The following is a 13109-nucleotide window of genomic DNA, read 5'->3' on the forward strand; positions in this document are numbered from 1 at the left end:
TAATCTCCCGCTTAATTGTTGGGGATCTGACACTCTTAGCCGCCTTGGTAGCTTGCTTGGAGTGCCAATTTGTGCTGATGAATGTACTACTGGGCAACTTAGAGTGTCTTTTGCTAGAGTTCTAATTGAAATTGATGTTACAAAGCCTATGCCTAATTCTGTATGGGTTGAAAGTCCTTCGAAGGAACTTTTGGAGCTCAAGGTAGTGTATGAGTGGGCCCCTCCTTTTTGTTTTAAGTGTAACAGGGTTGGTCATGATTGCTCTGTTAAGCCTCCTATGCCTAGGCAGGCTCCTAAGCAACCGGCTCCTGTTCCTTCTAAGCAAAAGCAGGTTTGGGTTCCTAAGCCTAACCATGCCCCTGCTTCTACTACTGCTGTTGATGTTGGTGTTTCTGTTCATGGACAATCTATTATTACTCCACAGGTTCATACTTCTCAGATTTCAGATGAGGGGTGGAGAATAGTAGGAAGGAAGACAAAAAGCCAGCAATCTAGAGTTCATCAGCCTGCTTCTACCTCTAATGCTTTTGTTGCTTTATTTGCAAATGAAATGGATGGTGTAGGTGGTTTCACTATAAATCCTAGTGGGGGTGAGGTTAATCCCCCTTTGGTGTCATGATTTACTCTGTCTGGAATGTCAGGGGCCTAAATGACCCTGGCAAAGTTGCCTCTGTAAAGAGGTTGCTTCATTCTCATTCAGTTGATGTTGTTGGTTTGCTTGAAAAAAAAATCAAATTGAAAAATGTCCTCACTTATCAGAGGAAGTTTGGCTCTTCTTGGCTCTGGTTGTGTAATTATGACTATTCTCCCAAAGGGAGGATTTGGCTTGGTTGGAATGCGGATAGAGTAACTGTTAATGTCTTGAAGGTTCATGAACAGTTCATTCATTGTAGTGTTTCTTCTAAGGACCTCTCTACTCAGATTCATCTCACTGTTGTTTATGGGCTTCACTCCATTCATGATAGGCTTCCTTTATGGGAGGGACTTAGAAGCATCTCTATTCAGCACTCTCCTTGGCTTTGTGTTGGTGACTATAACTCTGTTCTTCATACTGCAGATAGGCTTCATGGTACTGATGTTACTGATTATGAGACTAGAGACTTTCAAAGCCTGGTTGACGATTTGGACCTCACAGAGATCAAAAGCAAAGGGGCCTTCTACTCTTGGTCTAATAAGGCTCATACTGGCCCTAGAACTCTCTCTAGGATTGACAGAGTTTTTGGTAACCAAGCTTGGTTAGCCTCTCATGGGCATGTGGAGACTGTCTATCTCCCTCCTTCTTTATCTGATCATAGTCCTGTTCTTTTGGATATTTGTTCTGCCCCTGCGGGGCAAGGTAGACCTTTTAGATTTCTAAACTGTATTGCTGATCACCCTGATTTCCTTGATACTGTTTCGCAGGCTTGAGGTTCTGGTAATTCTATTTGGTAGAAGCTTAATTCTGCGAAGTCTAGTATTAAGTCCTTTAATAGCAAGCAGTTTGGTAACATTGAGGAAAAGATTGATCAGGCTAATGTTGAGCTTTCTAGAATTCAAACCTTAATGGCACAGGATCCTGATGATTTGGATTTATATACTAAAGAATCTGATGCTATTAAGGTTGTCAAACATTGGAATGATATCTAGGAAAGCATCTTCAAGCAAAAATCTAGAATCAATTGGGTTAAGCTTGGAGATGGCAATTCTCACTATTTTTTCTCTATGATGAAGACTAGACAGGCAAGGAATGGAATTGACTCCATCTTTGATTCTAATCAGGTGTTGCTTAAGGATCCAGATGCTATTTCTCATGAAATTATCTCTTTCTATAAGTCTCTTCTAGGGACTCAGGCTCCTTGGCTCCCTGCTGTTGATCTTGTCACTATGAGGAGGGGTAAGCAGCTCAGCTTTGCTGCTCAAAGCTACCTCATTAGGCCTATTTCTCGTGATGAAATTGATGCTACCCTTAAGGGAATTGATAACACTAAAGCTTGGCATATTGTGAAAGATGATATTTATGCCAGTGTTATTGATTTTTTCACTAAAGGGACTTTGCCTAAGCAGTGGAATTGTACAACTATCACTCTGGTTCCTAAAATCCTTTCTGCTTCTCATGTTAAGGATTTTAGACCTATAGCCTGTTGTACTGTGGTATATAAGCTCATTTCTAAGGTCATAACTGCTAGGCTTGCTGCTGTCATTGGTGAGGTGATTGATGATGCTCATGCAGGGTTCATCCCAGGCAAGCACATTGGTGACAATATCCTTCTTGCAACTGAACTGATCAAAGGCTATGATCACAAATTTATCTCTCCTAGGTGTATGGTTAAGGTGGATTTGAAGAAAGCTTATGATTTAGTTGAATGGGGATTCTTGATCACTGTCATGCAAGAGCTTGGTTTCCCTCAGAGATTTGTTGGTTGGATCTGGACCTGTCTTACTTCTGTCTCTTACTCTATTCTTAATAATGGTGTTCCTGCCCCTCCCTTTGAAGCTAAGAAAGGGTTAAGACAAGGTGACCCTATGTCTCCCTTTCTCTTTGCTATTGGTATGGAATACCTCTCCAGATGCCTTGATGATCTTAGGTTAACTCCTGATTTTAACTTTCACCCTAGATGTGAAAAGTTAAACCTAACCCACATGATGTTTGCTGATGACAAACTGATGTTTTCTAGAGCTGATAGTGTTTCTGTTAAGCTTCTCTTTCAGGCCTTCTCGAAATTCTCGGGTGCTTCTGGGCTTTCTGCCAATCTTGATAAAAGTGACGTTTATTTTGGAGGGGTCTCTGCTGATATTCAGAAAGAGTTGAGGGAGCTTCTTGGTGTTTCTCAAGGTACCATTCCTTTTAGGTATCTTGGGGTCCCTCTCTCTTCCAAGAAGCTTACTATTGCTCAATGTAGGCCTTTGGTGGAGAAGGTCACTGCTAGAATCCAAGGGTGGATGGCTAAACACTTGTCCTATGCTGGGAGGCTTCAATTGGTGAAGAGTGTGTTGTTTGGTATTCAGACTTATTGGGCTCAAATTTTTATTCTACCGAAGAAAATTCTGAGAGAGATTGAGGCTAGGTTCAGGTGTTTTCTTTGGACCGGATCCTCTGCCCCTGCTAAGAAATCTTTGGTTGCTTGGAATAATGTCTGTCTTCCTAAAGTTTGTGGTGGTTGGAACTTTCTTTATCTTCCTTAGTGGAATAAAGCAGCTGTCACTAAGTTACTTTGGGATATTGCTCACAAGGCTGATAATCTTTGGGTTAAGTGGGTTCATATCTACTACTTCAAGCATAAAGATTGTCGGACCACCCCTACCCCTACTAGATGCTCTTGGTTCTTGAATAAGATTTTGAGTTGTAAAGATGTTGTGAATGATCAAGGGGGATGGGATGGTTTCATACAAGGCAACAAGTTGAAAATCAAGAAGCTTTATGCCGCTATTAGGCCTCAAGTTCCTTGGAAGAGAGTTATTTGCCAAAACTTAGCAACTCCTAAGAGCGTGTTTATCTTGTGGCTAGCTTTGTGGGATAGGCTTGTCACTAAGGATAGGTTGCTTCAATGGCACATTTCTTGTGATCCAAAGTGTTTCTTGTGTCTGAATAGCAATGAAAGTGTTCAACATTTATTTTTTGATTGTGATTTCTCTAGGAAGGTTTTGAGCAAGGTGTTGGGTATCTTACGGGTTTCCAAGCCTGTTCAGCAGTTTAGTGATGATGTTGATTGGATGAAGAAAATCTGCAGAAGTTCCAGGTTGAAAAACAAAGTGATCCAGGTGGCCTTCACTGAAACAATTTATGGTATTTGGATACAAAGGAATGCAGTTCTCTTTACTGGTTGTTGCAAATCTGTTGATGCTCTAGTTAGGGATATCGTCTTCCATTCAGTTTGTAGAATCCCGGCGGGAAGCAAATATTTGATCGTTTAGGAGCTTGTTTCTGGCTTCTAGTGTTTGCGTTCTGGTTTCTTTCCGAGTTGCTTCTACTGTTCTTGCTGTTCTTGCCTGCCTGCTTTCTGCCCTGCTGGTTGCTGCATACTACTGTCTACTTGCTGTGCTCTGCTGTCTGTTTTGCTGTGCACTGCTGTCTGTTTGCTCTGCTGTCTGTGTTACTGTGCACTGCTGTGCATTGCTGTCTGCTGCTTGCTGCACTGCAGTATGCTGACTGTTATGCACTGCTGTCTGCTGTCTACTTGCCTGTTTGCTGCTGACTGTTTGTCTTCTGACTGTCTGCCTGCTTTAACTCTGCTGTCTGCTGCTTGTTGCTATCTGCATTGATGCCTTTCTACCCTGCTGGTCTGCTTGCTGGCTGTGTGTCTGCACTGCTGTCTGCACTGGCTGTTGGGGTTCGCTGCACTGCTGTTCTGATGTGCTAAGCTGCTGTTTTGTGCTGCTGTTTAGCAGACATGGGTTTGGTCTGCTGATGGTTACTGTTGGCTTCACCCTGGTGCTTTTGCTGCTGCTCGTTTTTGTTTTTGTTAGTTTTACTGGTCAGTTTGCAGGCATGTCTGCTTCTGATAGTTGGTTTTGGTGGTTTTTGGGTGTATGGCTTTATTGCTTTATTTTCTTGTGTTTTTGTCTGGTCCTGGTTTCCAGAACCCTTCCTAGAAGGTGGCTGGAAATCTGAGTCCAGCTGTTCTAGGCCCTTCCTAGAACCCTTCCTAGAAGGTGACTAGGTTTGGATCTAGAACCGGTTTTGGGGTTGGCCTGATTTTTCAGGTCTTGTGGTGTTCTGGTGGTAGTTATAACTTAGCTTTTGTAAGTTGTAACTTTCTCTCTTTGGTAATAAAATCTTATTTTCCAAAAAAAAAAAAATATTGGAAGCAATTCAACAATAATAGCGTTAGTCAAATTAAATACAAAATAACATAATCATGATGCTATCAATATTAAAATAAAAAAAGAGTAGTTAAATTAATTTATTACTTACATTCCGTGCGTTCCTTTAAATTGCTACATCATGAATAAATTGTTAGTAACTTCAATAAAAAATAAATCAAATGAAAATTAAATTAAATAAAAAGTAGAGTTGATTTGGTCCAAACCCTCAGTTATTTGTACCTTTCACGCCTTGGTTTAAGGACGGAACCTCGGGTTAAGTATAGATCCTTGGAGTGCTTAGGGGAATTGTTATGGAAGAATAAGGAGGCTAGAAATTAGGTTAAAGAGGGAAAGAGAATGGTTTTTTGTGTAAGGTGAGAGAGAATGATTATTGGTGCAAGGTGAGAGTGAATGATTATTGGTGCAAGGTGAGAGAGAATGATTATTGGTGCCCCGTACATCAGAAATGAGGGGGTATTTATAGGGAAAATGTGCTGAGGGAGCACACGGAACCCTAAAATGACAAAAACCCTATAAAATTATCCCGTGACACGGCAAACTGTACCGTGACACGGGAAGTCCCGCCGTCAGATGACAAACTTTCCCACGACATAGTACATTTTTAGTGTGACGCGGGAAATTTTCAGAAAACGGGTAAGAAAACGCGTTAAGGGTTTACGCGGAAAAGACACGGAATGTCCCGTGACACGGCACAGGTGCCGTGAGACGGCAGTATCCACCGTGACACGGTACAGTACACTGTGCCACGGTATGGGAGACGCGGAAATTACACGGAAACAGCTTCGTGTCACGGGGAATCCCACCGTCAGACGGTGTAAATTCCCGTGATATGGTGGAAAATGCCATGACGCGGGAGTTTTTTAGGTACGAAGAACGCAAATAGGACATGGAATAGCCCCGCGCCACAGCAAGGGCACCGTGTCACGGGGATTCCCACCGTTAGACGGTGCAATTTCCCGTGACACGGTGGAATTGCACTGTGCGCGGTGATTCCAGGTTTTTACCCGTTTTTAAAACCATCATAACTTTTGATCCGTAACTTAGAATGAGGAATATAATATATAATTGGAAAGATTATCAAGTCTACTTTCCAACCCAATTAGAATCAGGTCAAAATAATATGTATATTTTAGTATATGGCCGTTTTAGTGGAAGGGTATCGGTTTTAGGCCGAGTTTAGTGTTTTGCTTATATCTTTTTCGTTATAGCTCAGAATTGGGCTTATGATATATGGTTGGAAAGCTTATTTAAATCCTATCCAAAAAATAAAAATTGGATCAAAATTGTATATCCATAAAAATTGTATATCCATAAATCAGTTTCTCTCAGTTTTGCGATGTGGACACGAAAAGCGGAAAATAGGTTATGGTTTAGGGAAATGAGCTAGAAATTGGATTGGTTCATGAAATATGATGGATAGAACATGGATTTAATCACTCCAAAGATTAAATACTCAACTCGACTAATAATGGCGGTGAAAGGTGTTCATCAACGGGTTTGGTTTGGGGAGACATTTTTAGGTGTCTACAGAAGCCCCCACTTTGACTGAGTTTGTAGAAACGTCAGTTTCGAAAACGATAGTCAAAGTAGCCGATAGGGACGGATAATGATTAAAGATGTTCTGCGATCCTAAATCATTCTGTATACGCCGATACCTGCAGAAAAATGTTAGTTCTGTAGATAAAAGAGTAAAGGGATAGAATGCTTATCTAACACCAGTGTATTGGTGGCAAATGAGCTTGGTAGCATCCTATGCTTGAAGGAATCCACTGGCTGACGTCTGTTGAAACGCTTTCCATGCTTGAGGAAAGCCGACTGAGGAGTTTGTTAGTTTTCTAAGCCTGAAGAAACATATCGGATAATACTTTCCATGCTTGAGGAAAGTTGACGTATGAATTCGTGTCATTCTATGCTTGAAGAAATCCACCGATGATGCTTTCCATGTTTGAGGAAAGCCGACTTGGCGGTTTTCTATACTTGAAGAAAAATCCACCGATAACGCTTTCCAAGCTTGAGGAAAGCCAACTTGGCGGTTTTCTATACTTGAAGAAGAATCCACCGATAATTCTTTCCAAGCCTGAGGAAAGCCGACTGATGAATATGGTGTCATTCTATGCTTGAAGAAATCCACCGATGATGATTTCCATGCTTGAGGAAAACGACTTGGCGGTTTTCTATACTTGAAGAAAAATCCACCGATAACGCTTTCCAAGCTTGAGGAAAGCCGACTTGGCGGTTTTCTATACTTGAAGAAGAATCCACCGATAATGCTTTCCAAGCCAGAGGAAAGCCGACTGATGAATATGGTGTCATTCTATGCTTGAAGAATTCCACCGATAATGCCTTCCATGCTTGAGGAAAGCCGATTTGGCGCTTTTCTATACTTAAAGAAAAATCCACTGGATAATACTTTCCATGCTTGAGGAAAGTCGAAAGATGATGAGATTGCAAGTCTCTGTGTATCGAGAACCTTGCGTCATGAAATGATGGTGGTCCGCTTGTCCCCAGACGTGGGCTGTAGATGGTCCGCTCGTCCCCGAACGTGGGTTGTAGATGGTCCGATTATCCCCGGACGTGGGCTGTAAATGGTCCGTTTGTCCCCGGTCGTGGGCTGTAGATAAGACCTGCAAAAATAAATTTGCCAATGGAATCGTATATACTGTGATTGATTTGACCACTAACCTGACCAAGTTTGACTTAATGTGACATGACATGTGTATGACTTGTGAGTGTGCGTGTATATGTATATGTGTATGTGCAGACACAAGCAAACGAAGATGCAAAAGCAAAAATTTTCTGTCAAATTTTGTCATGATTGGAGGGTACCGACTTTCTCCCGAAAAAGAAAGATGTGAAAACTGAACTTTTATTTTCGAACTTCCTTCCAAAAGAAAAGACGCGAAAAAAGGAAAGAAGTTTTGAGCTACCTCGTTGAGAAAGACAAAATGAATCGCGTGGATTGAATTGCTTTTCTTGAAAGTAATGTATGCATGATGCATGCCCTTAGGCCAAGAGGCTAAGGAAAATTACATCATGTGACAAAATAGATGAATGAACTTAGGTCTTGGAGATAAGAATCAAGAAACAATCTTGAACGTCACTTAGGTCTGCAAGCTAAGCACATATACAGATGAAGTGATTATTGCATAATGAACGTTGCTTAGGTCAAGGAGTTAAGAACGATATGCTTTGTATGATTAAAAATCATTAATATATAAATGTTTCTCATCACATTATGCAAAACAATGAACATTGCTCAGGTCAGGAAGCTAAGCAAGTATACAATGTTTCTTCTACTGAATGTTGTCATTAAATATGATGAAACATGCACAGTGTTGAAACAAGATTTCATGATAAAGGGCTCTTAAAGGGAAGGATGATTGATATGGATACGGATGTGTGAGTGAAGTGTGTGAATGTGATACTAAGGCTGGCTGCAAAGGTTATGGCGATGGAAAGAGATGTGAGAAGAGTTAAAGATGATGACTCTTCAGGCTGGGTAAGCTAATGTGATTTGGGTTCAAGCCCCCAAGTCTAGATCTAAATGGGTAGGGATAAGCATTGGATATTCTTTGACTCGATCATGTATAGATATGAATGTGAATGTGGCCGCACCTCTATGTGAGGTTGCCTACGTATCCGTTAGGAATCAGGCCGAACGTAGCTCTAACCAAACTTTGCACAAGTGTATGTACACCTCAAAGAGGTCTTTCAAGGGTTGTAATGTGGTTAAGTTGATGGTTTAAGGAAGAAAGGGATAAAAGGCTCAAGACCCGAGAGAATCCCCAACATGTGTAATTTTGAATTTGAAAATTTTGAATTTTGCAAGTTTATTTTCAACTTTTTTCTTTTTTTTTTGTGTTTTTGTTTTGAATTTCTTTTTTTCTCTTTTTTTTATTCTTTTGAATCAATGTAGACAATATCAGATCATGCGATCCACCACTCACTTAGCATTCATGTTTCTCAGGCACGGTACCAAGCACTCAATGAGAGACCCAATTTGAGACGTGTTCATATCAAAGACATTGGAACACTTGCCTTTAGACATTGTTTTATTGTTGCTTTCTTTTTTTTTACTTACTTTTTGAATGTTATACAATTACACATCTTCCTATCCCAGGGTTAAGTGAATGTAGGTTGAAGAAATGAAGGCCAAACGTTAGACGAGGCTCAAAATGGTTGATGAAGAAATGGAATGTGATTGAATGGTTAACATGGAATGACATGGTTGCAAAGGTTCCTCAAGTCATTAGTGTACCTTGGGTGTAGTTCGGTAATTCTTTTTTTTTTAATTTTTTTTATTGAGAATGAATGAATGAATGAAAATTTCTATGATCGAGATGTAAAGGAAAATTGCTCATTTTATTAATGGAAAAGGTGAACGAAACACATGAAACATATAAAAAAATTCAAAGTGGAAAACCTATGCTAGACATGAATGGGGGAATGGAGAAGAATGATAAAGAAATAAATCATGAAATCTTGCACGAAAGATTTGCGTGCCTTGTATTCATTACTTCTTGCCGCCTGGAGGGACAGGAAGTTTGTTTGCATCCATCAAGTCTTGAATGACGTCCTTCAAATTCCAACATTGCTCTGTAGTGTGGCCCCTTCCTTGATGGTACTTGCAATAGGCATTAGGATTCCATTTTGCGCTCCTTTCTTCAGGTTTTGGCTCTGGAAATGGTCCAATAGGTGTGATCAATCCTTGACCATAAAGGCGATCAAATGTCGCATCATAAGTTCTTTTCTTCTTGGGCAATGGAGCATCAAGAGCTAAAACTTCATTGATATCAACTCGGCTTATATTGTTGGTAGTATTTTCGTGCTTAGAAGACGAAGAAGAAGGATGGTTGTTCTTCTTGTTTTTCCAAGTGTTATTACTGTTACTATCAGCAGTCTTTATTAGCTCATCCTTGATATTGATGCCGATGTCGTATACAGCTTCGAAAGTGTTCAGTGGAAGAAATTTGAGATGTTCCCTATATTTATGAGTCAGATTTTGAATAAAGAGGCGAACCATCTCTCTTTCTTTGGGAGGATCTACCAAGAGTGAAGCTGTTTCCCTCCACCTGTTCAGGTAAGCGGTGAAGCCTTCATTCTCTTTCTGTTTGAGAATGGAGAGTTCACGTTCAGAAGTTTTAGTTTGAATGTTACACTTGTAACGATTCATGAAACTGTCGGTGACATCTTGCCAAGTCGCAGTATGCTTGGCATCTAAGGAATAAAACCATTGTTGGCAAGCATGTTCTAAGGGGAAAGGGAACACCGTAGGGAAGAGTGTTACGTCCAATCCCTTAAGAGCCATGGTTGCAGAGAACGCCTTCAAATGGAATATTGGATTGTTAGTAGGCTTGAACTTTGGAATATCAGCAGTGGAGAACTTTTTAGGGAGTCTGTCCTTCACATCCAAAGGAGTGGGAGGCCGTTCCACATAAGTGAAATCCTCAGAAATCTTACTCAATTGTTCCTTCAGTTTGTCAAGGGTGAAAACAGTGACCTTGTCTTGTTCCATGGTAGTGACCCTAGTGGTAAGGGTTTGCATCATGGAAGACAGTGCCTCGATGGATTTGTTGATGTTCTCAATATCTTCTTTAGTGGCCATTGAAAGGTGATGAGTAATAGAGATGGCAAAGTTCTCTTTGAACGCCTATTAGATCTGAGAGATTGTTGCGATAATGACTCGAACCGTATTAATCTATCCCTGTTCCTTGACCAAGTACTGTGAAATAAAATAATTCACTTAATTGTTTGACTCATTGCTCAAGATAGGAAAGGAAGGAAAAAATAGACATTTGAAAACAGGTGAGAAAACTCCACTCATTTTTTTATTATGACCAAAAAAAGGGTGCATGAACCTAATATACGATCATAAACGACCTGGTGCACGACTCGAGTCGGAACATAAAGAAAGTGTGTGGACTATACTTGACTCGTGAGTGACTAAGTGATGTCATAATACTCGTGGTATGATCGTATGGCTAGACATGTGAACAATAACCAAAATGACTGATGCGAGGACCAAATTAACACGGAAGACTTAAAAAAAAGCTGACTGGAGTTATTTCAAGGGCACCGTGACACGAAAAACTGTACTGTGTCACGTGACAAGCTTCCGTGACGCGGTGGTTTTTTTTTTTTTTTTTTTTTTTTTTTTTTGCTGCAAGTCCACCGCGCCATGGGAAACTCCACCGTACAACGGTGGATGCTGACATGGCACGGAGAATTTTTTTATTTTTTTTTTCTTTCTTTTTTTTTAAAAAAAATATCTATAATTTTGAAATTATACTTGTTTATTTTTAAAGGGATGATACCATCCGACTTACTCCGAAAAAAAAACGACACAAAAAAAACTAGACTACCCTAAAATACGGTCAAAAAGTAGTGCACGACTAAAGAAAAAAGTGTGTGAAAACGATATGTGAGTGATTAGGTGAGGTTATGGACGCGTGTTTTGACCGTACATCTAGACATGACACCAAACCGGACACAGCATCCACATACGTACACACAAGAATCAGAAAAAGACTGACAGGACACTTTACCTGGGCATCGTGTCACAGTGCAGACTGTCGTGACACGGTGCAGTCTACCATCAGACGGTAGAAAGCCGCGTGTCACGGCACTGTTCACCGTGGCGCGTCAGAACATGCCGTGACACGGTGCACAGTTCCAGGTCATTTTTGTGATTTTTCCAGATTTTAAACATTTTTATGTCCGTACTAATTACTATGTGAGAATAAAAACCCTCGGTCATGGGTTAAACAAAAGAGTAAACACATGAAGGTTAGCACCAAATAACCACATAACATTTAGGCACGATGATGTAAAAAAAGCTCGCAACCTAGAGTCAAGATCTATGTTCAACTATTGGTCAAGCTTTGGGTGTCAAAAGGGTACCATGCTTAAGAGTTTGGATGCGTTAGCAAGGCAACCTCTCTTGAGGGTTTATGGCAACAGGCGGCTCCGCGAGTTCGTGATGAAATCGAACTCGACTCCATGGTTTGGGTGGATTTAATAACTCGGATGAACCCTTATTGCCATGAGCGTTGTTTGGGTCGATAGAGCTTAAATCCCCCGGGGCTAAGACGCATGTAGAACACATACGTTTTTTCAGAAAAATCGAAGGAAGTTGACTGTGCGAAGAGAAAATAAGCCACCGGACTTATTTTAGGACTGCCGTGACACGGCAAAAATTCCCGTGTCATGGTACTGTGCACCATCAGACGGTGCACTGTACCGTGACACGGCAGATTTTGCCGTGGCACGGCAGTCAGAAGATCTGACTGGTGCCCTGTTTTTCTTCGTGCGCAACCAAGTTATCCAATTTTTCCTACGAGACAGACCTAAATGCGACGTTAAAACGTCCGTGCAGATGCAAAAATGCCAAATTAATCACAGGAATATTTTTTTCAAGAATCTTTCAAGTCTCATCCACTCATCTTAATTAAATACCGATCACTCAAATCGATAAATAATTAAGAATCCTCCCCAGTGGAGTCGCCAAATTGTAAGCGTCGCTCGAAGTGCGCCTACGTAAAAAGCATGTTGTGAATATGCTTGGCACTCTTAGGAAGTAGGAATTGACATATACGATTAGGGATAAGGAAAGTAAGGAGCCGCCAACAAGTTTTTAAGGAACTTGTAAACCGTTTACGGATCATAAAAGGCAACCACGATAAAGGGACAACGAAGGCAACAACGATTGACCCGTGAAGGTTACACCCCATTCATAATCCATGATATTACTAACTTCATATGGTTCGGAACCACGAAAGGAGGACAAGGGATGATGGTACGAAGTGAGTCATGGAGTCACATTCGCCCGTATTGGCCTCTACTCGATTCTTATATTGAAAAGTGATTCCTGCGATCTCAAAGGCATACAAACAAAGATTCAATTTGCTCCAATCTATTATTATGCTAAATTGGTTGCATATTAATGCAACACATAATTCTAAAATATTTGTGATCATTTGAATTAAACAACAAGATTAAAAAGAAGCCTAAACCGGTTGTCCAAATTATCTTATTAAGCGTGATTTTCAATTACATATTCCCTTTAATATGCAATATGGTGATCATAATAACAATAGAATAAACATTAATATTGGAAGCAATTCAACAATAATAGCGTTAGTCAAATCAAATACAAAATAACATAATCATGATGCTAGCAATATTAAAATAAAAAAAGAGTAATTAAATTAATTTATTACTTACATTCCGTGCGTTCCTTTAAATTGCTACATCATGAATAAATTGTTAGTAACTTCAATAAAAAATAAATCAAATGAAAAATAAAT

At 40.3% G+C, this 13109-nt stretch overlaps 1 protein-coding gene across 1 annotated transcript; it reads left to right on the plus strand.

Moving 5' to 3' along the window:
• Positions 1-615: 615 nt before the first annotated feature.
• Positions 616-4239, plus strand: LOC110689441. Its single transcript, XM_021866232.1, has 6 exons — positions 616-1336; positions 1402-1414; positions 1473-1599; positions 1711-3111; positions 3163-3849; positions 3913-4239. Exons 1-6 carry the CDS (start codon positions 616-618, stop codon positions 4237-4239), a joined length of 3276 nt encoding a protein of 1091 aa, XP_021721924.1.
• Positions 4240-13109: the final 8870 nt, after the last annotated feature.

This window comes from Chenopodium quinoa, unplaced genomic scaffold, assembly GCF_001683475.1.
Source record: "Chenopodium quinoa cultivar QQ74 unplaced genomic scaffold, ASM168347v1, whole genome shotgun sequence".
Classification (NCBI taxonomy): domain Eukaryota; kingdom Viridiplantae; phylum Streptophyta; class Magnoliopsida; order Caryophyllales; family Amaranthaceae; genus Chenopodium; species Chenopodium quinoa.

Excerpts from the sequence above, each read along its gene's own strand:
- LOC110689441 (XM_021866232.1), top strand. The coding sequence starts at position 616 with ATGATTTACTCTGTCTGGAATGTCAGGGGCCTAAATGACCCTGGCAAA. Across the intron at positions 1,600-1,710 it reads AAGAATCTGATGCTATTAAG|ACTAGACAGGCAAGGAATGG; the intron begins GTTGTCAAACAT and ends TCTATGATGAAG. Across the intron at positions 3,112-3,162 it reads CTTTGGTTGCTTGGAATAAT|TGGAATAAAGCAGCTGTCAC; the intron begins GTCTGTCTTCCT and ends TATCTTCCTTAG.